The sequence below is a fragment of the Procambarus clarkii genome, chromosome 75 (genome assembly GCF_040958095.1).
Source record: "Procambarus clarkii isolate CNS0578487 chromosome 75, FALCON_Pclarkii_2.0, whole genome shotgun sequence".
NCBI classification, from domain to species: Eukaryota; Metazoa; Arthropoda; class Malacostraca; order Decapoda; family Cambaridae; genus Procambarus; species Procambarus clarkii.
This window is the reverse complement of record NC_091224.1, coordinates 23237853-23263160: the sequence shown is the minus strand read 5'-3', so window position 1 is coordinate 23263160 and position 25308 is coordinate 23237853. Positions and strand designations below refer to the sequence as shown.

Sequence of the window (25308 nt, the reverse complement as noted above, 5' to 3'; positions counted from 1 at the left end):
CAGCTTTGTCAGAAATATGGCAGTTAATAAACATCTGGGATATAATAACCCTTTTGCTGTAGCACTTCCATCTAAAGTAAGAAAATTACTTGCTAGTAATATGAAAGTTAATCCGAAGTGTAGTAGGTGTTGAGTCTACAAGAAGTGGATCAGTGTGGATATGAACAGATGTGTGTTTTATCTTAGTACTCTACTTTCTTTTTTACTACCTTTAACCTTCTTTCCTACATTGCTCACCTATTTTCATTCATGCTAGTGCTTCCCCACACCATAAGCAAAGTGCATTCATACATTCAATGACAACTCACATCTACAATGTATTTATATTAAAACAAATTTTATACAAGTCCAAACAAAATTGTATTACTCTATTATCTTGAAAGCATTAAGTTTTCCTAATGGTTTAAAGCAATAAATACAAAACAACAAATCACATTAAGTACTGGCAGAATTAGCACATAAATTTCTAACCTTGCTTTCTTGTTGGACTCTGAGTCTGAGGATAGAGAGGTGGTACTCAGGTCAGACTTGGGTGGAGGGGGTGGTGGTGGGGACTGTGTGGAGGAAGTGTCGAACACCTGGATGCTCCACCGCTCTACAAGTGCCAACACTCTGCTGTCTGTGAGCTGGGTCTTGTTGGTGATGGGTAAGCATTCCAACGTCTTTAGAATCTATAAATGAGCACAGTGATTAAATAAACAATGAACTTGGGAGAAGATACATTATAAAGTACATGACACACAAGCAGAGGGTAATACCTGGAGGAATCTTTCATCACCTTATAGTGTTATGAATGAAATGATTCAAAATAATAATGGGATGGTGAATGGGAAAATCCAAAAAGAAAATTGGAGTGTGTCAGAATATAATCAATCAAGCAGAAATATTGAATGATGAATGAAATGAAATGCCTCTCTCTCTAGCACTCCAAAGTTTATGCACTTATATTCTTGAAAATTGTATACACGAACATTGATGGAGTCAGATAATAATATCTGACTAATAACTAATAATCATAAGTGGACACATTCCACCGCCATGCAACACATTTACGAAGGAGGATCTGGATAATAAACGAGAGGGCCTCATAACAATAATGAGAGAGATTATAGCAGGAGCAGATAAGGATAGATCATGACTGTTGGTGGTCGGCGACTTCAACTTGAAATCCATAGACTGGGAGCCATATGAAGCCAGAACAGAGGACTTCTAGACCTGTAGATTCATAAACCTCATCTTGGAGACATTTATATATCAACACGTTAAACAAGCTACAAGGATGAGGGGAATGTTGGATGTTCCCTCCATGCTGGAATTGATATTCACCAGGAAAAAAAAGAGATATTTGACATTCAGTACCTTCCTTCCTTAGGCAAAAGTGACCATGTATTTTTAGGAATAAAGTATGCAATGCGTTATAATCTGGAAGAGAATGAGGAAGTTGAAGCAGTTGAAAAACATGATTTCAGGAGAGGACATTATGGGAAACTTATAAATTTCTTTAAGGAATTTGACTGGAAACATGATGTTAGGCATGGAAGTAAATGAGATGCATGTCAAGTTTTGTGAAATACATGATAAAGGCAGAAAAAAATTCATACCAAAACAGAGTCTATGCAGAGTTAAGAAACAATCTTGAGTCAACAGAAATTGCAAGAGGGCCAGAGACCAAAAGACACAAAAATGGAATCAATATAGGAAGAAGATAAACCCCCAAACATACCAGCGATACAAAGAAGTGCGAAACAACTACATGTCGGTGAAGAGAGAGAGGCAGAAAACTTGTTGAAAAAAGGATAGCAGACAAATGTAAAACAAAACCAGGCCTATTCTATAAATTCATCAAAAGCAAATTGCAGGTAAAGGATATTCAGAGGTTAAAAATGGGAAACATACTGACCAAAAATGAAAAGGAAATGTGTCAAACATTAAACGAACTGCCCCATAGTGTATTTGTGCAAAATTAAATCTTCAGAGAACCAGACACAATAAGAATTCCAAATAACAACATAGAGCCCATTAAAAAACCTGAAATACTCTAACCAAATACCCACTGCAATACTTTAACCACTTTATCAACTAGAAACAAGCTACCATAAACGTAATTCATTACGCTAAATTTTATAAATATCCCTATAAATACACATTGTACTTATGAAAAATATAATTTAAAATATATTTATGCATAGAAAGATTTGTTAGTCAAATAAATATAAATATGTTGCATTTTCAAAGACAGGAAGAAAATGTTTACAACCTAAATCAACTTCCCTCTAAGGAGTGTTTGCATAAACAGAATTTATTAATGAAAGTTTAATACAGTCATTAAAATATGTGAATCATAATGTTGTACTATACATTCATATTCCATTCTATACAATAATGTAGTATAGATATTTATATCATTCAATACAATGATATTTCCATGCTGATTAGACATGAAATGCTCATATATTTACTTTCATGAAGTACTTCAAATCAACACATTAAAACACATTAGAAAACAATTTTGCAATTAATTACAGCACAAAATTCTTACAACAGTGTACTGTACAGTCTCACTATGAGGTACACAAACAGAGTACTCACCTCAATTTTTAGTGCTATATGTTCTTGAGTGTTTCCTAGGTCTGCCATCCAAGACCAAAGAACCTTTAACCCATGATAGTCAAGGAACAGTCTCCTGCACGCTGGCTCCCCAGTCTGAAGCAACTGTAATAGCATGACTCGAGAGCCGAAGTCTTCAACACGGACCATCAATCGTGACAGGTTCAGCGTGTCTTGCCGATTTCTCAATCTGTGAGTGTTCAGCTTTTCTATCTCGTCTCCCAGCTGAAATAAAGACAAAATTTAAAACTCCGAAGCACAAAATACAAGACATGTTGTTCACATCCGGTCTCTTATAAACATTTCATATCCCGTACTACACAGTATAAGGAAACAAATTGAATCACCACCTTAATACTTCCATTGACTTACATCAATATCCTCAAAGTAGGACCGTTTTTCTTCCCTCTTCCTCCTATCTCTTTCCTCTTTCCTCCTTTCCTCATCTTTCTCTTCCTTGGTTTTCTCATCTGGAGATTCCCCCAGCCATCCTCGACACAAAGGAGTGCCACAAAAACACCTCTGTGGCTCTCGCCTAGAATATGATGCAAGCACATTTAATGGGAGTCAATGTATGGGAAGAATGAGTAAAAAGATTCCACGGGCTCATTAAAAGAAGAGCAATTCATATAACAATATTAATGTAAGATATCTGAACAAAATAGATCCCAACTGTGTATATGAGCAACTATATACATTAGCACCAACTGTGTATATGAGCAACTATATACATTAGCACCAACTGTGTATATGTGCAACTATATACATTAGCACCAACTGTGTATATGTGCAACTATATACATTAGCACCAACTGTGTATATGTGCAACTATATACATTAGCACCAACTGTGTATATGTACAACTATATACATTAGCACCAACTGTGTATATGAGCAACTATATACATTAGCACCAACTGTGTATATGTGCAACTATATACATTAGCACCAACTGTGTATATGTGCAACTATATACATTAGCACCAACTGTGTATATGAGCAACTATATACATTAGCACCAACTGTGTATATGAGCAACTATATACATTAGCACCAACTGTGTATATGAGCAACTATATACATTAGCACCAACTGTGTACATGTTTGAAGCTGCCTTAAGTACTCCAGTAATAACTAAAGGGGTATAACTAAAGACTGGATCAAGTGAACATGTTGACACACGACACTACGGACTTACCCATATCGCTCAAGTCGATAGTCAAAATTGATCTCTTCACCAGCATCTATGAACTTTTTGGTGAAGAAACCAATTCTCAGTTCTCCATTTACAGTCCACTATAGAAAACAACACAACAAATTATTAGACAATATGAAAAATTATACTACTTAAAACCTAGTTGTTTAGCTACATTTTGATAATTCACTTTTAATAAATTTACAACTTTTTACAACTCAATTTTATTAAAATACTTATGTTCTGAAGGCTTAATATCAAAGAAATATAAATCTGAAAATATATTGAAAGGGAGACTGGATTTGGCACCCTTAAACATTTGTGTTGGAACACTATAGTTCATATACAACATAAATATTAGGCATGTTGTAATCACGGGAGGAATCCTAAGTCACCATGCCTGGCATTCCAAAAACACACACTACACTACAGTGTTGACCAGACCACACACTAGAAGGTGAAGGGACGATGACGTTTCAGTCCGTCCTGGACCATTCCCAAGTCGATTGAGTACGATTGATTGATTGCCTACAGTACAGTATTTTGAATATTCTTAAAATTCAAAATTACCACTCACCTGCCCCCCAATCTATATACAGTATATGTTTATGTACATAATGAAGGAGAGAAAGTGAACGGTGGTGGGTGGAGTGGGAAGAGACTCCAGTGGTAGGGTAGCAGGTGGAGTGAGTGCTTATCACATTAGGGAGAAAGTGACAGCAAACAAAATTATAAAAACTAAATTTCCTGACATTCTACTCAATTTGTGCACTATTTGGTTTTAAAGTTGTGTTGAGGTGGCAGCCATGATTTTTGTTTTCATTGCAATCCACTTTTATTGCAATGTTTCATTAGCTCTCTGGTGTGTATTCACCTAGTTGTGTTTGCAGGGGTTGAGCTCTGTTCTTTTGGCCTGCCTCTCAACTGTCAACTGTGAGCTTGTTGGTCTAGGGTAATTCTTGAAATTTTTTACTGTATATGTACAATTCTATTATATTCTGCCTCGAATTTGGAAGGTTGAAGTCTCCTGGGAGGATAATATTTGATACTGGGTTTAATAGTCAGTTCTTATTATTTCCTATCTGCTCAGCGAATTTTGAAACTGCTGTAACTAGGGGTTAATTTACAAGGTTTAACTTTCCACTTTAAATCCTATGGTTCAACCACATAATTTCAGGATCAAAGACTCTTGTGATTCTTTTAACATACAGACCTACTCCTTCAGACCTCCTATTTACTATTTGCACTCCAAATTTCACTATCCAAGTAAGTCAAGTATGGATTTCTAGGGAGGTGGCATTGGGTTGCGCTGTTCAGTAACAAAATCCATAGGGTATTAATTTTGTTCAGAAAACTGGCCCTAGCTGAAGATTTTATTCCTTTGGAGTATTTTATCACAGTGCACAATTACAATCTCACCATTTCATAAACTGCAAAATAGTTTACATACCTTTTGTGTCTCTGCATTAGGATCACAGGAATGATTGATAAACCGTGAAATGTTTCCCTTGCGCGTTGCGTCGATGAGCTGATCTGACTTGAGAGCCATAAAGTAGAAATGTGCATTGAGTTCACGAGCATATTCCTTCCTTCGTTTTTTGAACTCCTTGGTGTCGAATACCTCTCCGACATATTCCATTATGAAGCTCCCCCTGAATAAGAGAAGAGAAAGCAAGTTAAAATACCTTGTATCTGATCCAACCCTCTTAAATCTACTTGGACCTTTACACAGGAATACAGTTATACTCATGTTATTCCATCTTCATTGAAAATACTGCACCTGCATTTATAAATCAAATGAAGAAAGGACATCACAAGAATAGCTCTGCTCCTCTAACCACAAATACTGTAGGCAGCCAATAAAAAAAAAACTTATGTAATGCTACTTTGCTCCTCATCACAAACTTTAATATATAGTACAGGTGCTAAATGTCTCTAACACACATGAGAAAGAATTATGAATTATGAATTCTTTTATTAGAGAAAAAGTGTACCTACAGTATTAGGAGTACCATAATGAACATTTACATCCTATAGACTTCATTTTATATAAAATATGCGTAAAACTATATATTAATTATAAGCGAGACTACCAGGCTACTTCTACTTCTGGCATCAAATTACATGTTATATACACGTATATTATGGTGCAGTTATACACACTTGATTTGTTCTTTTTTACCTTCCCCATCAATGGTGAACTATGTTTATTTCTTAAATCTGCTACCAAGGATTACAATGATCCAGTGATAACATGGGACCTTTCTAACACCATCACGTGTAAGTATTGCAACTTACAAGTGTAACTTATTGCAACTTCACTTATAAGAGCTAAGTGAAGGTGTTATCCACACATCACAAGCCTATCCTTGTGATGTGTGGATAGAATGAACAAAAAGCAAATAAATGAATGAACAAAAGGCAAATAAACAACAAAGGTATCCCTGCCAGGGATCCCTAATTAATCTGACAATTTATCTAATATATAATTAACAAATAATTTATATGAGAAGTGTTGACTGGGTTGGCATGTGACAATGCAGGCAAGTGGGGATGGGTGGGTGTGGGATGGGAAGTGGTTGGCAGTATTTGGGGTGAGTGGGTCGAGTGCACAAGGTGAGTGGAGTATTGGTGTTGAAGGTTGGGAAATCAGGTTGGGGGGGGGGGGGCAGTGTTGGGAGTTCAAACTGCATGGTTATGACAGGGTTGGAACATAGCGTGGAGGTATTATCGAATGTGAAACCTATTGTAATAATAATTCAAAATCCAAATAATAAAATAGCAAAAAGAAGCAAAATCTTATTATCATACACAATGCTTAAGACTTCAAGTCAGTATAATGAGGCATTATCTAGATATAGAACAAATAAATAACATGTTTGAAATGAGGGTAACAGAGAGGTAAGCTACCATCTTAACTCAGGATATGGTAGTAAAATAATTATCTTCATGGCCTCCACTGTTGTCAAACCTAATATACAACTGTATTGGATGGTTATATGTGATACTTTTATTTTCTTGAAGCTCCAACATAGCTATAGCAGTAAAACTTGTCCCCAACCCCATTCATTCATATACAGGTACTTCCTATATGTTGAACCCGGAACCCTCAGAGTGCTTTCTCTGCCACTCGTCAGTTCAGTCTCTGCTATTGTGGCGATGACGATGTTTTTCTGCCACACTTTCCAAGAACGCTACCCCCCATAATATGAAAAGCCATCTGCATTCATGTATGTAACATTGGTTTCACTTTAAGGCATTGAACAACCAAAGAGATAGAACCGAGATAGAGTTGGTAACAGGAAAAAAAGCACGAGAGGATAAAGAGGAGGGAACTACAGGAGGGTTATAAACTATCTGCACAATGCTCAGTGGGAGATTGAAATGGAAGAAAACTCAGCAAATGAGATGATGGAACTCATAACACAGAAATGCAAAGAAGCAGTTCATCCCTCTATGGAGAGAAGTGCCAAACCCATGGTTCAAGTAACAAAGAAATGGAGAAGTCAAAAATAGACATGAAAAAGCATAGGGTAATTGGTACAGAGGCAAAAAGGAAGGTACTAAAGAGGGTGTGGAATAAATACACCAGAATTGGGAGGGCAGCAGAGCACCAGTTTGAGAATGACACTGCAGCAAAAGCCAAGACCAACCAAAGCTGTTGTGCAGCCATATATATATATATATATAGAAGGAAAACAACAGTAAAAGACCATGTGATTAGCCAGCAGGGACAGGGAGAATTATTCTTACGGTGACAAAGAAGTATGCGAAGAACTCGACAAAAGGTTCCAGGAGGTCTTTAAACCAGATTGGTGTCCAAGTAGCGAAGACAGCAGATGACCAGAAACACTAAGACAGAATTGAAGACAAGAGTAGAAGTAAAAACATACCTGGAGGAACTGGATGTAACAAAAGTACCAAAGGGACCAGACCAGGTATCACCATGGTTACTGAAGGAAGCTGCACAGACTTTGTCTTACCCATTAACAATAGTGTTTAACATTACACTTGAGATAGGAGAACTACCAGAAATCTGGAAAAAGGCAAATGTAACTCCGATATTCAAGAAAGGGAACAGACATGAAGCACTAGACAACAGACTAGTTCATTAACATGCATTCCATGCAAAATTGTAGAAAAATGCATGAGAAAAAGAATTGTAAAATATTTGGGGAGAGTAAATTTGAGATAAAAGATGTACAACATGGCTTTAGAGATGGAAAATCATGCTTAACAAACCTGCCCGAATTCTATGACAGGTCACCAAAGTAAGACAAGAGAAGGGACAATGGGTAGACTGCATCTTTCTAGACTTCCAAAAAGCTTTTCACACAGTTCCACAAAAGAGACCAATACAAAAGATTAAGAGACACGTGGGGACAACAGGAAAGGCACTGGACTGGGTACGGGAGTATTGTACTTGATGGACAGGAAACAAAAGGTCTAAATCAAGAAAGGATGTATCAGGCTGGAGGGAAGTGGAGAGTGGTGTTCCACAGGGCTCTGTCCTAGGACCATTGCTCTTTTCTAATTTGTGCAAATGACCTCACAGAGGGAATGAGCTCGTACATATCGACGATTGAAAATGATGCAAAGTTAATGAAGAGAGTTAGAACAAAAGAGGACTGCAGGGTGCTGCAAAAAGACCTTGACAAACTTCACGAGTGCATAGATGGAATTCAATGCAAGGAAGCGCAAAGGTAATGACAATGGGTCAAGATTACAGGAGACCTGTATTTAATTATACCTTATGGGAAAGGCAATCACAAGATAAAATAAAAGAAAAAGACCTGGAGTATATAAGAAATATGCTGAAAAACATTAATGTTGAGTGAAGTAATTAGTGTGCCAGGTATAAATGGCTGGGAGGCAGGGCATAAAGAGCTAGATCTCATTCCCTTGTAGTCATTGATAAGTGTACACACACACACAGCTGTCACACAAGCAACACACACAAGAAATGACAAACAAGAAACGGATCTTGGGCAAGCAATTAGGAAAGAGCTGGTAACCAACAGTAAACTAGTACAAAACACTGTAGATAGAAGTAAGTCCATAATAGTCTTTGGATGTGTAGAGAAGGAAATTCCATCTAGGGTGGACCGAGCAGCAGAAGAGATGAAAATCATAGAAAAAATAGTAGGAATAGGAGAAGGCCTAAACTCAAAGGAGCATGTCAGTGATTTTAGGAGGATAGGAAAATATGAGAAAGACATGAACCGCCCCTTAAGGGTGACGTTTAATGGAGTGAAGTGCTTCGGAATACCAGAAAACTGCAATGTGATGAGGAGGGCAAAATTTGGTCAATAAGACAAGACCTCTCAAAAGAGGACAGAGAAAAGCTGAAAATGAACCTCACTGAAGCCAAACGTCTAAATGGGGATAGAAATGAAGGAGAGAAATTCTTTTTTCTACAAAGTGTCAGGGACTGGAAAGCTTGTGAAATGGTACATAAAGACAAAGCAACAAAATCATTAAAGGAAAGAGGTGTAAAGAAAAAAGGGAAGGGGAACATGTTCCTAAAAATAGTATATACCAATATAGATGGAGTGAGATCGAAAGTATTGGAGTTGAAAGATATAATCAAGCTCAAAGTCCCAGATATTGTCGCATCAACAGAGACTAAACTTGAAGAAAATATTTTAAATGAGGTCATGTTCCCAAGGGGCTACTCAGTTTGGAGACGTGACAGGAAAACTAAGAAAGGGGGGAGGAGTGGCTGTGCTGGTGAAAGAACACCTGAAGGTAAGAGAATTAATGTTTGAAAACCCTAGAGATACTGTATTGACATAATGGCATTGCAGCTCTGTAATCAAGATGATAAGCTGATAATTTTAAATGCCTACAGCCCACCAGCAAGCAACACATGGACAAAGGAAGAACTGGATGACAAACGAGAGGGCCTCATAATGATCATGAGAGAGATTATGGTAAGAGCTGACAAAGATAAATCCTGATTGTTGGTACTGGGGGACTTTAACTTTAAGGACTGAGAGGCCTACGAGGAAAGAACAGAGGACATTTGGACAGGCAGATTTGTAAACCTCATCTTGGAGACATTCATGTATCAACACGTCAAGCAGGCCACAAGAATGAGGGAAGGGAATGTTCCGTCAGTACTGGATCTAGTATTCACCAGGAAAGAAGAGGAGGTATTTGACATCCAGTACCTTCCTCCCTTGGGAAAGAGTGATCACGTCCTCTTGGACATTAAATACGCTATGCGATATAATCTAGTAGAGAATGGGGACAGTGAAACAGTTGTTAAACTCAATTTCAAGAGAGGATGCTATGGGGAACTTAAGAGATTTTTTTCTTGGGTATATTTGGACAGACTTGTTGCTAGGCAAGGAAGTAAATGAGATGTTTGCCAAATTTTGCACAATATATGATGAAGGCACACAAACATTCATACCAAAACAGACATGCAGACCTGGGAAACAGGGTGGGTTCAACAGAAATTGCGAGAGGGCCAGACATCAAAAGACAAAAGCATGGAATCATTATAGAAAGAGGCCAAACCCCCAAACATACCAGCGATACAAAGATGCAAGAAACAACTACACGTCAGTATGGAGAGAGGCAGAGAGGGACATTAGGACAGTATAGCAGACAAATGTAAATCAGATCCAGGCCTTTTCTATAAATTTATTAAAAGTAAGCTGCAGGTAAAGGATAATATTCAGAGGTTAAAAATAGGGAACAGATACACGGAAAATGAAAAGGAAATGTGTGAAACATTAAATGAAAAGTTCTAAAGTGTGTTTGTACAAAATGAGATCTTCAGAGAACCAGACACAATAAGAATTACACAGAACAACAAAGCGTATAGAGGTGTCTAGAGATGAAGTGGAAAATATGCTAAAAGAGCTCAGTAAGAATAAAGCAGTTGGTCCAGATGGAGTTTCACCATGGGTTCTGAGAGAATGTGCATCTGAGCTCAGCATTCCACTTCACCTGATCTTTCAGGCATCCCTGTGTACAGGAGTCGTAGCAGATGTGTGGAAACAGGCTAACATAGTTCCAATCTACAAAAGTGGCAGCAGGGAAGACCCCCTCAATTATAGACCTGTATCATTGACTAGTGTAATAGTGAAAGTATTGGAAAAACAAATCAAAACTAAATGGGTAGAACACCTGAAGAGAAATGATATTATATCAGACAGACAGTATGGTTTTCGATCTGGAAGATCCTGTGTATCGAATTTACTCAGTTTCTATGATCGAGCCACAGAGATTTTACAGGAAAGAGATGGTTGGGTTGACTGCATCAATTTGGACCTAAAAAAAGGCTTTCGACAGAGTTCCACATAAGAGGTTGTTCTGGAAACTGGAAAATATTGGAAGGGTGACAGGTAAGCTTCTAACATGGATGAAAAATTTCCTGACTGATAGAAAAATGAGGGCAGTAATCAGAGGCAATGTATCGGACTGGAGAAATGTCACAAGTGGGGTGTCACAGGGTTCAGTTCTTGCACCAGTGATGTTTATTGTCTACATAAATGATCTACCAGTTGGTATACAAAATTATATGAACATGTTTGCTGATGATGCTAAGATAATAGGAAGGATAAGAAACTTAGATGATTGTTATGCCCTTCAAGATGACCTGGACAAAATAAGTACAGTATATGGAGCACCACTTGGCAAATGGAATTTAATGTTAATAAATGCCATGTTATGGAATGTGGAATAGGAGACCATAGACCCCACTCAACTTATATATTGTGAGAAATCTATAAAGAATTCTGATAAAGAAAGAGATCTAGGGGTGGTTCTAGATAGAAAACTATCACCTGAGGACCACATAAAGAACATTGTGCAAGGAGCCTATGCCACACTTTCTAACTTCAGAATTGCTTTTAAATACATGGATGGTAATATACTAAAGAAATTGTTCACGACTTTTGTCAGGCCAAAGCTAGAATATGCAGCGGTTGTGTGGTGCCCATATCTTAAGAAGCACATCAACAAACTGGAAAAGGTGCAAAGACATGCTACTAAGTGGCTCCCAGAACTGAAGGGCAAGAGCTAAGAGGAGAGGTTAGAGGCTTTAAATATGCCAAAACTAAAAGACAGAAGAAAAAGAGGTGATATGATCACTACGTACAAAATAGTAACTGGAATTGATAAAATCGATAGAGAAGATTTCCTGAGACCTGGAACTTCAAGAACAAGAGGTCATAGATTTAAACTTGCTAAACACAGATACTGAAGAAATATAAGAAAATTCACTTTCGCAAACAGAGTGGTAGATGGTTGGAACAAGTTAGGTGAGAAGGTGGTGGAGGCCAAGACCGTCAGTAGTTTCAAAGCATTATATGACAAAGAGTGCTGGGAAGACGGGACACCACGAGCGTAGCTCTCATCCTGTAACTACACTTAGGTAATTACACACAGAGCTGTCACACAAGCCACACACACACAGCTGTCACACAAGCAACACACACACACAACTGTTACATTTGTACCTTACATCACAGTTCGTTCTTGAGAGTGGGATTACAAATTCTTGAAGCCCCACACAGAAAAGAATGACCCTCCATAAACACTCAAATAACAAAATTATTCCCTCTCCCCACTATGAGAGTAAGAGCAAGACTGGAATGCGAACAAGCCATGTACATATATACATATATTTTACAGCTTACGACCTTGACCCTGACCAGCCTATAAACATAGGCTGGTCAGGGTTGCCAGAATTCAAAAGCAAATAACGTGCATGGGTAATATTCAGACCCCCGCAAAACGACACTGCCCGCCAGATACACAACTAAAGTTTCAAAATATACTTGTCAAAAAAAAAAAAATTCTTACAGTAATATGCACCATTATTCAGTGAGCTTTGACAAATTTGCAAATTTCCTGCTGTCAATAATTTGCCTGTACTCAAATAAAACAGACGATTCTTCCACATTCAGAAGTTTCCCAAGCTTCGGCCCATTATAAAAGTAAGGTGTCACTATTACTTATATTTTTTTAGTAATCTCACAACACTTCAGTCCTCTCACTGGCAATCCAACCCGTCCTCTTAAAAATAACGTCACTCTTTGCTCGTATGCGTGCTATGGCCAAATTTGGACGTAATTTGAAATGAAATCGACTCACAAAAGTGACGTTCTGTTCCATTTTCTATTTGAGTCGTCCAGCTTACGCATAGAGGTTATAAGAGGACACTTTAAACTAACGTTTCTCATAACATTTTGAAACTTTATGAGAATTTCCTGCCCACCTAACCTATCAGAGGACCCTTAAACTTACGGTTGTTGAAAAAAAAAAATCCCAAATTTATTTTCATTTTTTTTTTTCATTTTCAAATTACGTCCAAATTCGGCCATACGGGCAAACGGCCAAAAGCGATGTTCTTTTTAAGAGAACAGGTTGGGCAATCACCTACACATTAGACAATTATATATTTTTATAAGAGAGACAGGTAGATAGAGACCATAACAGAGGCAGAGACAGTAGAAAGATAGATGGATGGATGGAAATAGGTGGATGAATAGATATATGGATAGAAAGACGAGTAGGTGGATGGATAGATAGGTAATTTATAGATATGTGGACGAATAGATGGATAGATAAATGAATGGGAGACTCAGACTGACTCAAGAAAACACTGGGTAACCCCTCTAGTAATTACCTAAATGTAGTTACAGGATAAGAGCTATGCTCGCAGTGTCCTGTCATCCCAGTACTCTTTGACACTACTGATGGTTTTGGCCTCCGCCACCTTCTCATGTAGTTAGCTTGTTCCAACTGTCTACCATTTTTGTTTGCAAGAGAAAACTTTCCAATATTTTTTTGGGCACATTTTTGTCCTTGGCTTGAATCTGTGACCTCTTGTTCTTGAAGGTGCTGGTTTCAGGAACTCCTCTTTGTCAATTTGGTAAATTCCTATTATTTTGTAAGTGGTGATCATATCACCTCTTTTTCGTCTATCTTCTACTTTTGGCATATTTAACGTCTCTAACCTCTCTTCATAACTCTTGTTTTTCAGTTCCGGAAGCCATTTTGTGGCGTGCCTTTGCAACTTTTCCAGTTTATTGATGTGCTTCTTGAGATATGGGCACCATACAACTGCAGCATATTCAAATTTTGGCCTCACAAAAGTCATGAACAGTTTTTTTAGTATTTTACCATCCATGTAATTCAAAGTGATTCTTTAGTTGGAAAGCGTAGCATATGCTCCTCATACAATATCATTTATGCGTTCCTCTGGTGACATTCTACTATCCAGAACCACCTCGATCTATTTCTTTGTTAAGAGTTGCTTAATTTCTTTCCACATAATTTGTAGGTTGTGTGGAGTCTATTTCCTCCTATTCCACATTCTATAACACTGCATTTATTCTACTGAATTTCATTTGAGACATGGTGCTCCAAGCACTTATTTTATCTAGGTCAATTTAAAGGGTATGGCACTCGTCTAGGTCTATTATCTTCCCCCCAGTATCTTAGCATCATTAGCAAACACGTTCATACAGTTCTGTATTCCTTCTGGTAGATCGTTTATATAGACGATGAACATTAATGGTGCAAGAACTGAACCCTGCAGTACTCCGCTAGTAACACTCTTCAGACACATTTCCTCTAATTATTGCCCTTATCTGTCTGTCAGTTAAAAAAAACTTTTCCTCCATGTTAGCGGTCTCCCTGTCACCCCTCCAACATGTTCCAGTTTTCAAAACAGCCTTTTGTGTGGGACTCAATTTTTTTTTTTTTTTTTTTTTTTTTTAGATCTAGATAAGACATTGTCAACTCAGCCATCTCTTTCCTGTAGTCTCTCTTTAGCTCTATCATAAAAGCCGAGTAGATTTGCTACACAGGATCTTCCTGTTCAAAAACCATGCTGTTATAATATCACTACTCTCCAAGTGTTCTACTCATTTGATTTTAACTATTTTTTCTAGTCCAAATGCCCGTAACGCTGCGCGTATCAGTGGCTTTAGGCACAGTATATACATGCTCTATCTAGAAATTTAACATTCTACTTTCAACTCATTTTGTATGTATGTACTTTTCCTCAAATAAACATTATCATTATCATAGTGTTTTGACTACCACACTTATTAATGATGTCTGCTTGAAGGGGTTCTGGGAATTCTTCAACTCCCCAAGGCCAGGTTGAGAGAGCTTGGTCCACCAGGCTGTTGCTTGGAGCGGCCCGCAGGCCCACGTACCTACCGCAGCCCGGTTGGTCAAGCACTTCTTTTAGAAAACAATCTAGTTTTCTCTTGAAGATGTCCACGGTTGTTCCCACAATATTTCTTATGCTCGCTGGGAGGATGTTGAACAACCGTGGACCTCTGATGTTTATACAGTGTTCTTTGATTGTGCCTATTGTGTTCTCTGATATGGGTCTATAATTTAGTGTCTTCTCTGCTACCATTTTTGTAGATTGGACTATGTTTGGCTTTCCATATGTCTGCTAAGATTCCTGTACATAATTATGCCATAATCATTTGAAGTGGAATGCTCAGTTCAGGTGCACATTCTCTCAGCACCTAAGGTGAAACTATCTAGGTCAACTACTTCTGTTTCTTTCTAGCTCCTCTAATAATTTTTCTATTTGCTTTTGAGACCTCTATGTATTCTATGGTGTTCTCTGAAAACCTTATTTTGCACAAACACACTTTGGAACTATTAATTTAGTGTTTCACACATTTCCTTTTTCTCTCTCTGTGAATCTGTTTTCCATTTCATAATATGTCCGCATATATTAATATGTCCGTAACCCCTTTGTTAAAGTTTCTTACTGCCTCTTATCATCATCTTGTAGTTGTTTCTTACTTGCTTGCATTGCTGATATCTTTGAGAGATACAGTAGGTCTCTTCCTACATTGATTTTTTTTTCTCTCTTGCCCTTTCACAATTTTTATGGAATTATCTCATTTTCTAGTTTTGCATATCTGTTTTGGTAAAAATTTGCTGTACTGTCATCACATATCTCACAAAATTTAGTGTAAGCCTCATTTACTTCCTGACCCAACAGATCTTTCTAGACAAATTCATGAAAAATGTCCTAAGTTCTCCTCATTTGAAATCAAGTTTTCATATTCCCCCTTGTCTTCTCTTCTAGATTACAATGCATTGTATAAATCATTTCCAACAGGACATGGTCACTCTTACCCAATGAAGGAAGGAACTGAATGTCAAATACATATCTCGTCTTTCCTATTCTGAATTTCCAAATCCAGAATAAATAGAACATCCCCCCCCCCTCCCCTCATTCTTGTAGCCAGTTTAACATGTTGATACACACACACACACACACACACACACACTAGGTTGGGTGGGTGTCTGCCTGGGGCCCATTTACTCTGGGATGAAAGGGGATGGGAGGACGGGGGGTTGGGGGGGGGGGGGTTGGTGTGTGTGTGTGTTGCATTGTATATATGTCTATAATTTTAGTCCATAGTCAACCCCCAAATTCCTGTTCTGAATTCAAGATGCCTGGACTAATGTTTCACATTATAAAACCTATTGTCTTGAGGATTTTTTTGTAATACTGCTAGTAGTAGTGAAGGACTTTTACGTGGGGAGAGTGCTGCAACCTTTCATAGCCCAAGGGGGGTAAAGGCTCTGGGGGACTAATTAAGGATATGGTTTAACACAATTTTTTTTTCAGAAAAATCTAACAGTACAAAGTCAGACAACCAAAACACAACTTGCCTCCATAACACATGCCTTGCGAAACTAAAGTCCTGACTGGCAACCACAGATCTATACCTAAATCAAAATCTGATTTGAAGTACAAATTAAACTGAAAACAGCCCCAAGAGGGTTAGTAGAATAATTTATATACCATACAATAGTACAGCCGCTAATTTAACACTTTTGCACTCCGGCGACGCAGTCTGCATCCAAAATTTTTCTCATGGATGTATGCCGGGAACGCAGGTGACATCCCAAATACGTACTACTACTATTTGTTAAAATTCTATTTTTGATCGATCATTCTGGGACTGGTTTTAAAATGAGCGCCTTTAGATTTTGAACAATTTGATATCATAATGAACGATGTAGCACAACAATTGAGGTCAGAACACTGGAAAATTATGAATACTTTTGTGGTGATGAGCATCAAAAATTTAAAAATTAAAATGTTAAAATTCCATTTATTGTTCGATTATTATGGGACTAGTTCTAACACGCGCGCCTTTAGATTGTGAACAATTTGATACCAAAATGAACGATATAGCATGACAATTGAGGTCAGAACACTGGAAACATTATAAATACTTGTGTGATGATGAGGGTCCAAAAATTTAAATATGTTAAAATTCCATTTCTCGTTCGATTATTGTGGGACTAGTTTTAAAATGCACGCCTATAGATTGCAAACAATTTGATACCAAAATGAACAACGAAGCTCAGAAACTGAGGCCAGAACACTGGAAAGAGTATACACGTCCCAGGAATCGTGGGGCCGGCTACGAATCGCCGAACCCACCTTGGGGTGGGCTCGGGCGCGTGCCCCAAGAACGAGAAAATGTTAACTGGATTGAAGAGTCTTTTTAACTATTAGTTTTACCTCCAAAGCTCTACCATTTATTATACTTATAGTTGTCAGCTCAAATACCCAATAGCACCTAATAATCAACAATCAATAGCATTAACCCTAAGATGACAGCCCACATCATATGACGTACTCTCCTGTATTCTAGTTTACCCAGGATGAATCCCCTTAAGCCGTGTGACTTTTCGCTCAAAATTTAAGGAAATGTTTGTTTATAAATCTCTTTAAATACAAAATTATAACCTAATAAAATGATAAACCTTGGTGTTATACATGAAAATGTTGAATTTAAAAAAATTTGGAACGTGTGGCATCATCAGGCGAAAAAATATTTATAAAAAATATTGGGCAAGACCATTTTTTAATTTTTTTCATTCATCTATGTTTAAAAGCTTATTATTTTATATTTTCCCCTGACTCCTACAATTAAATGAAAATTAAATGTTAACATTTTATCAAAATTTCAGGAACTAATATAAAAATCAGCATTTAATTAATTTTAAATCCTGTGTGTTAAAATGAAGTGCGTGTTTATGGATTTCTTTAAGTATTTTTTTAATATTTTCAACTCATTTGCAATCAAGAAACTTAACAAAAACATATATATTTTTAGAATTTCTTATTGTTGACCCAAAACCAAGATAATTATGATCTTTAAGGGTTAATGCAGCAATTGTAAAAAAAAAAAAAAAAGTATGTACCTTTAGAGGTTTTTGAAATAAACCGAATATACTGATAGTGTATCACTACTATTGAGTTCTTTAAACATATTAAGTTAAACTATTGGTTGCCATAGAAACAAAGAAATCACGATGTATGCTTATTGATGCATTGTCCAGTTCAATGATCATGGAGAAATAATAATTATATTTATATATCGTCACCACAATAACCTACAAAAAAATAATTCCTTTTGGAACATCCTAGTTTCATCATATTAGTGCAGTGATTATAGTAAAGGTCAATGATGCCGAGATAGGGATGAAGGACTACTGCACGATCTCACCCTAATCATTAACCAGATGCATAATAATAGCCAATGGAAACCATGCATGCATATAAGTTTACAATGGAAGAAAACAAAATTGTCAGGGCAATGGATAACATATCCAGATCATAATATGCACCTCTTCATATGACCATTTTGGCTCTTAGAATGAACACTGGAAACCTGTTTATACATCCCTTTCTACAAAACAATGCAACTCCCACCCGTGAAAAGATAGTAACCAAAGTTAAACTTGCCGAGTGATACCAGCTCGCTAGGATATACCTGGTCGCATATGATGCATGCCTCAAGTCGCTACATAAAAGTGGAGTGTAGTGGTGTGTAGGGGTTCAAGTTTTCACTACTCCAACATTGTCACTCATCCCTTCAGTAGAACACTCCTGTAGAAATCACAATGATGAGAGTGGATGGTACGTAAAACTGACAAAAATGATAAATGTATCTGCTTGCACCACAACCACGGTGGTCAGCTACAAGCACCTTGCGATGTCCCTCTTGCCTCCTACCTACTTCCCAGCCAATACTGAATAAACTACAACCTTTGTGCAATGAGTCAAACTGGGGAAATAATATTAACAAAGTGTCACATCAACTTTTTGTATCATTCACTATGCAAAGAATCAACAATACCCCAATGGGGAAGACTGAACATTTCCAGTAGTAACAAATAATGATTATCCCCGAGACAACGTCCAATATTGCCCAGTCTCGGATGATATTCTGAAAGCTGCAGTTCAAGATATATAGTTCACTACAGGCATCTGTCATTTAGCTTGAAGAAAAATACTTCTAGGATGTCCTAGACAGTGTACTCTGACGCGAACCACCAAGACCCCCCCCCCATTTTTTTTTAATTCCGACATTCTTATGTAGGCAGAAGAGCTGTGACAAACAGGATAGGACCCTTATTGGCATCCTGAGCAAGTGCCAATGCCAACATTAATTGAAAAACCTTAAATATGCAAGGCTGACATTAACGATACACATTAATGTAATCCATACTGATTATATATACGCATGATAAAAAAAAAAAAAAAATTCTAGAAACAAATGGGCAAGAAAAAAATGGTATTCATAGTTTAATAATCAGAAATTACTAGATATTATTCCTTGTTAATCAATCACATTATATTTGGACTTTAAAAATCTTGAAAACACAGGAATTTAATGCTGTATGTCTATCAACTAACCTCTTGAGACCATTGTTTCCTCTAGCAAATTAAGCCATTAAGAACACAGCAACACTTTAAACCTGCATATGATCATCTTGCTCCCTTTAAAAGTCAAAAGGTAATATGCAAAATATTTATTTTAACTTGCATTAAACTGTAATCCCCAAAAATCCAAACTACCGGTAATTAGTTCCCGAGTTTTGTTATAGCAAATAGAATGCATCTCCTGAGCATATTTAACAACACAAATAATATATAAACAATGATTTTGAAATGAAATAATAATATATATATTAGTCTGACTTGGCTATTAAGGGTACCACAATAGTTTACTGACCACCCATCAAGTATACTTTAGTCTTGAATGTAGCTCAGGACTAAGGTAACCTTTATGCACCCCGGTGTGTATATATCCCCTTGTATAAAAAATGACAAATATGCATTTTTTTACTTACCTGACGGATATACATTCATATTTGAACCATAATGTGGCTAACAACAGTGTGTAACGTGTACTCCCACTGGAATGTAATTTATTTACCAAAATACCGGTTGAACCAGAAGCTTTTTGGTCCACTGCAAAATATGGGAGATATTGAATGCAACGGACACTTGCTGTCACATGTTGCTTTGAAACTATCGACGGTTTTGGCATCCACTGCCTACTCACATAACACAGTTACAGATGGTTGGAAGAAGTTTACAAGAAAACTCTTATATATTTTCAGCACCTTCATTTCTTTAGCTGGAATCTATGACCACCTCAAGATGGGAGGAGAGAGAGAGATACATAACCTACACATGGAAGATATTAAGAGGGACTGGTTCCAAATCTGACTACAGAAATAACATCACATGAGATCAGTAATCATGGTAGGCTGTGCAAAATATCCCCATTGAAAAGCAGAAGTACAACAGGTATGCTGAGGAAGAACTTTATCAACATCAAGGGCCCAAGACTTTTCAACTCTCTCCCACTACACGTAAGGAGCATAACTGGCCGGCCTCTCACAGTGTTTGGGAGAGACCTCAACAAACACCTTCACAGAATATTTGATCAACCAGGCTGCATTCACACGTCAGGCTGCGAGCATCCGCGTCCAACAGCCTGGTTGACCAGACGACCAGCCAGGAGGCCTGGTCGTGGTCGGAGACCGGGCCGTGGGGCCATTGATCCCCAGAAGCTACATAAGGTAGACCTCTTCTGGAATATACAGGTTTCAAACATCTCTCACTGTCTATTAATTTTCTTCTTTTTGGCCTGGGATAAATTTGCCTACTGCCTCCTGACACTTTTGAGTGGTGTAATCCCATTATATGTTGTACTGTAGTCTTTTCTGTAGTTCTGTTTCCCAAGGTATTTATTCCCATTGGAAATTTTTTCATATACACATTTCCCTCTTCAGTATGCAAGCCCTTTGCTTGATGCTCCCTTCCTTGAATAGGTTATTCCTACTTCAACCACATACTCAACTGTCAGTACAAGTCCCATGCGGCTCCTAATTTGACTTCCCATATGTCTGACTCATTCAGGGTTAAATTAAAATCAGGCCAAGTCTAGCTAGTTCATCATTTCCTCTCATTCTTGAGGGTCCCCTGACATGATGACAAAGTTTCTCAATGCCACATCCAATAGCTTACATTTCCATGTATCCGCACCTCAAAGTAGTTCTTTGTTCTCCCAGTCTATCTTTCCACAGTTGAAATTTCCAATGATTAAGGGTCTGGATACATTCCTGCAGGTGACAGAAGTTGCTGTTATATGAATGGTTGCCATGCCAGAGTTATATATTACTACTATTATTATCTTAGGTCCTCCCATTGTCATAATGCAAGTTTATATATATATCACAACCTGGGATATCAATCTCTCTGAAACTCAAGTCCTTTCTTATCAGCAGGGCCACTCCACCTCTCCTTCCTTCCATCTTTCCTTACTATATAATAGTCCTATAAAAGCACTGCATTTGCAAGGTTGCCTGACAATTTTGCTTCTGTGAGAGCTATTACAACTGTATTTCTCAGTGTAATCTTTCCCCAAGTTTGCTTGCTATATTTATAATCCCATCAATATGCAGGCGACGAGTCACAATAACGTGGCTGAAGTACATGTATGTTGACAATCAACTTGAAAATGGTCTAGGACGGATCAAAACATTGTCGTCCCTTCACCTTCTAGTGTGTGGTTTGGTCAACAAAATAATACCATCTATGTTTGAGTACTTGCTGTACTTTCAAGCTCACTTTCTTTTGTCCATTCCACTGGCGTAGAAAGTTGTTTTGAGGGCAGGGCTATTTGGGTGGGGTTGTTAATGTGAGATAATTAACTAGGGTTTGGAGAGTGGTGAGGTTGGGGTGAGGGGGGGGGGGTTAAGGTCATTCTTAAGCTAACATGGGAAGGGATGGGATGGGATGGGATGGGATGGGATGGGATGGGATGGGATGGGATGGGGAGGGGGAGCAGGGTTTGGTTATGGAAAGGGTCTTTATGGGGTCGTCGTACTTCTCAATGGGGTTGCTGGACTGCTAGTGGAGGGTTCCCCACTCCTCTGTGACTATTGGGTTGGGAGTAGCAGTTTCCTGGTTCCTTTCTCCTTATGCCTGCTACCATGTCTCATCCCTCATCATGTCCCTGTGAAGGAATACATTTCTGTATTCCTTTACATTCAGCAGTTTGCTCTTCTTTGCTACAATTTTCACTTTTGAGGCCATTTGTGAATACTGCACTATCTTTATCAATCGATTCCTGTCCTAAAACCCTTCTCTATTTCATTTGACCCCCTCCATCTGTACCCCCTTCAGGATCTTTCACTGCAGATCTGTCGTTAGCTTTCCAGACTTCCTGACTGAAGCCTACTTGTTCCTCCATGCCTAATATAATTGAGCATAGTGATATTCAACACATTTGATTATAAAATTTCTGAACTTACACACTAACCCTTATGCTGCTACAACATAAGGGGCCAGGAGGGAAAAAATATTCAAAGTACTGTATGTAAAAATTACTTATAAATGTTAAACAATTCTCCAACTTATTGGCTTCAGCGTCTTGAAAGTGTCATCAAAGTATTTTCAAAAATTGATTCTAGACGAATTTTTTAAAAAGAAGAACATTTTGTTGATAAGAACAGCTCCTATTAACTGGAACTGAGGGATAATGCAGTAATAAAGAGATGCAAGCACCTGTCCGATGCCCAAAGAAGAGGAATAGCAGTAAGAAGTGTCCACAAAGTGGATATGCAGCTGGTGCCTTTTTAGCAATGCTGAGTAATACATAATAACACAAATAATAATGAGCAACTGTTATTATGCTCTATTTTGTTATATATCATATAAATACATTGCTCAATGTTAATATCTGTTACTTTCAGCAATGTCCAAAAATATTCTTTTAGGGGAATTCTTTTTTATTTAGAATTTTTTTTTCTTGTTTGTTTATCAATTGATTTTGTTGTAACCTCTACATCCCGGACAGTGCATACCCGTCCTTAACTATGTGAAGATAGAATTAAATTGGTCAACAAATAAATTAGTCAACTGGCAGACTGAATTTTTTGGCCGATTTTTTCACAGATTTCAAACTCTATTTTCTTTGTCTCTTTACGTTGTTTTGATGATTAGGGACCAGATTAGGGCTTTATCACTTATATAAAGTATACATATATATCCCTAAATCATTATAATTATACCTATTTTTTTTGGAGGGGGGGGGGGGGGATTTTTTTTCTTGACATCATTTCAACACATACTGACCAACAACTTTCGCACATTAGAGTACAAATGCCAAACTATGCTTATTAAAACATACAAGAAAATTAATGAATTACAACTACCTTATTCACTGTCATATCTTCAACTTTAATTATCTGTACAACTAGATTTTCAAATTTGAGTCGGCTTCAAAAAATCCTGTTTTTGACAGATTCTCACCATTTTTACATACAAGTGTGCACAGCTGTCTGTTCTACAATCCTATAGAATGGATTTTTCATAAACCCTAAACGTTTGGAGTTGTAAATTTTTTTGTCTAGATTTAGTGCATATTTCAAATGCCAAATTGATTTTTTTTACAGTAAACTATACGGAAAACCTATATTCTCAATGCTATGAAAATGAAGATCATATGCTATTATAAGTTTATCACATTCAAGCAGCGCTTGAATGACAAACTTAAGCAACAAAAGCACATTCCAAGATTGTCTCGCACAGACTCAATGATAAAGGAAAGGATACATCTCATTTATCTGACCGGTTATTTGAGTTTCATCTTTACGAGGAACCAGAGGGGTTATTGTTATACGGTGCTGAACAACACAACTAGCCTAAACCAAATCAGAAATTTATAGCAATGTAACAATCTGCTTTGTCTAAACCTGCACATTATGCTTTTAATAAATACACTTTTCTCCCTTATTTTGTCTTTTTCCTTTGGTACACTTTTATCTGTTTAGGTTGCCAAGGTCAGTAAACATTTTTGTACAGCAGTGCATGAAGCTTTACCGCAATGTCACTCCAACTTGTTTACTTGCCATGGCAGACAAAACCAGGGAAAACACTGTGCCAGATAACGTATAAACAAACACGTTAATTTAATTGGCAAATGTTTCTGATAGACTTTGTCACTGAAAGATTTGCCATGTCCTAACCATGACCGTCCGAGTTATATGACAATTTTTGGGTTTATTTGAAAATTCAATACTGTATAAATATACGTTCAGTTGTTTTTGCAATCTTTCATTTATCAAACAAAAGTTTAATAGAGTATATTCTCTATTAACTAAATTACATAATAGTATTTAAGATGCATCCTCCAATGAACCACAGAAAAAAATGGTCAATGAAGGCACGTTCCAGCTACATCACTAGAGAAGCAAAAAAAATTCAAATAGAAAACCAGATGTAAAGATTTGGGAATAATCATATCAGAAGACCTTACTTTTAAAGAACACAAAGTCGCTGTCACAACTGCAAGAAAAATGACAGACTAAATAACAGGAACATTTCAAACAAGATATGCTAAACCATTGATGCTACTTTGAGACACTATTGCTCTCTAGGGTGAAATATTATTGCTCACTATCAGTGCCATTCAAAGCTGGAGAAATTGATGGCATGGAATGGTCCTCATTTTATTACTAAGGCTCTAGAAGAAAAGGGTGGGTCTCACGATTGTTGTTTCTAGATTGTTACCAGAAGCCTGGGGAAGCACAGGTGAGCCCCGTGTATGTGTGAGACTTTTAAATCTTATCTGCTACTCTAAATCATCCCTAAATGACTTGTGTAGCAAAAAGGTTAATACAGTAGTAGTTATGGTATCTTGAAGATGAGGGACTCTTTTTAACCCTTAAACCGTGCATATTGGGGGGCCCAGAAGCGAAAAATATTTGAGTTATGTAAAAATAACTAAAAAATGTTAAACAAATCTCCAACTTTTTAGCTTCAGTGTCGTGAAACTTTCATCATAATATTGTCAGAAATTGATTTTAGACAAATTTTTAAAATATAAGAAGGTTTTGTTGATAAGAACAGCTCCTATTAACTGGAACTGAAGGATTATGCTCTATTTTGTTATATATCATATAAATACATTATCCAATGTTAATACTGTATATGTTACTTTCATCAGTCCCAAAAATATTTTTTAGATTTTAGTGTTTTTCTCCCTTCTTTATTATCTAATTTTGTTGTAAGCTTTACATCCTGGAGAGTGCATATGCTTCCCTAACTATGTGAAGATAGAATGAAATTGGTCAACAAATAAATCAGCAACAACTCACAAAACTTGGGACTTTTAATTTTT

General features: G+C 37.3%; 1 protein-coding gene across 7 annotated transcripts in view; it reads right to left on the bottom strand.

Moving 5' to 3' along the window:
* Positions 1-25308, bottom strand: part of Set2 (SET domain containing 2) — an 86365-nt gene that overhangs the window by 18641 nt on the left and 42416 nt on the right. For all 7 annotated transcript variants that reach the window (XM_045764368.2, XM_045764371.2, XM_069313342.1 and 4 more), the window contains exons 4-8: positions 5253-5454; positions 3806-3903; positions 2980-3142; positions 2590-2832; positions 472-671 (exon numbers count right to left, since the gene is read on the bottom strand). In XM_045764368.2, coding sequence (XP_045620324.2) covers positions 472-671; positions 2590-2832; positions 2980-3142; positions 3806-3903; positions 5253-5454 — 906 coding nt within the window. The remainder of the gene's footprint in view (positions 1-471; positions 672-2589; positions 2833-2979; positions 3143-3805; positions 3904-5252; positions 5455-25308) is intronic.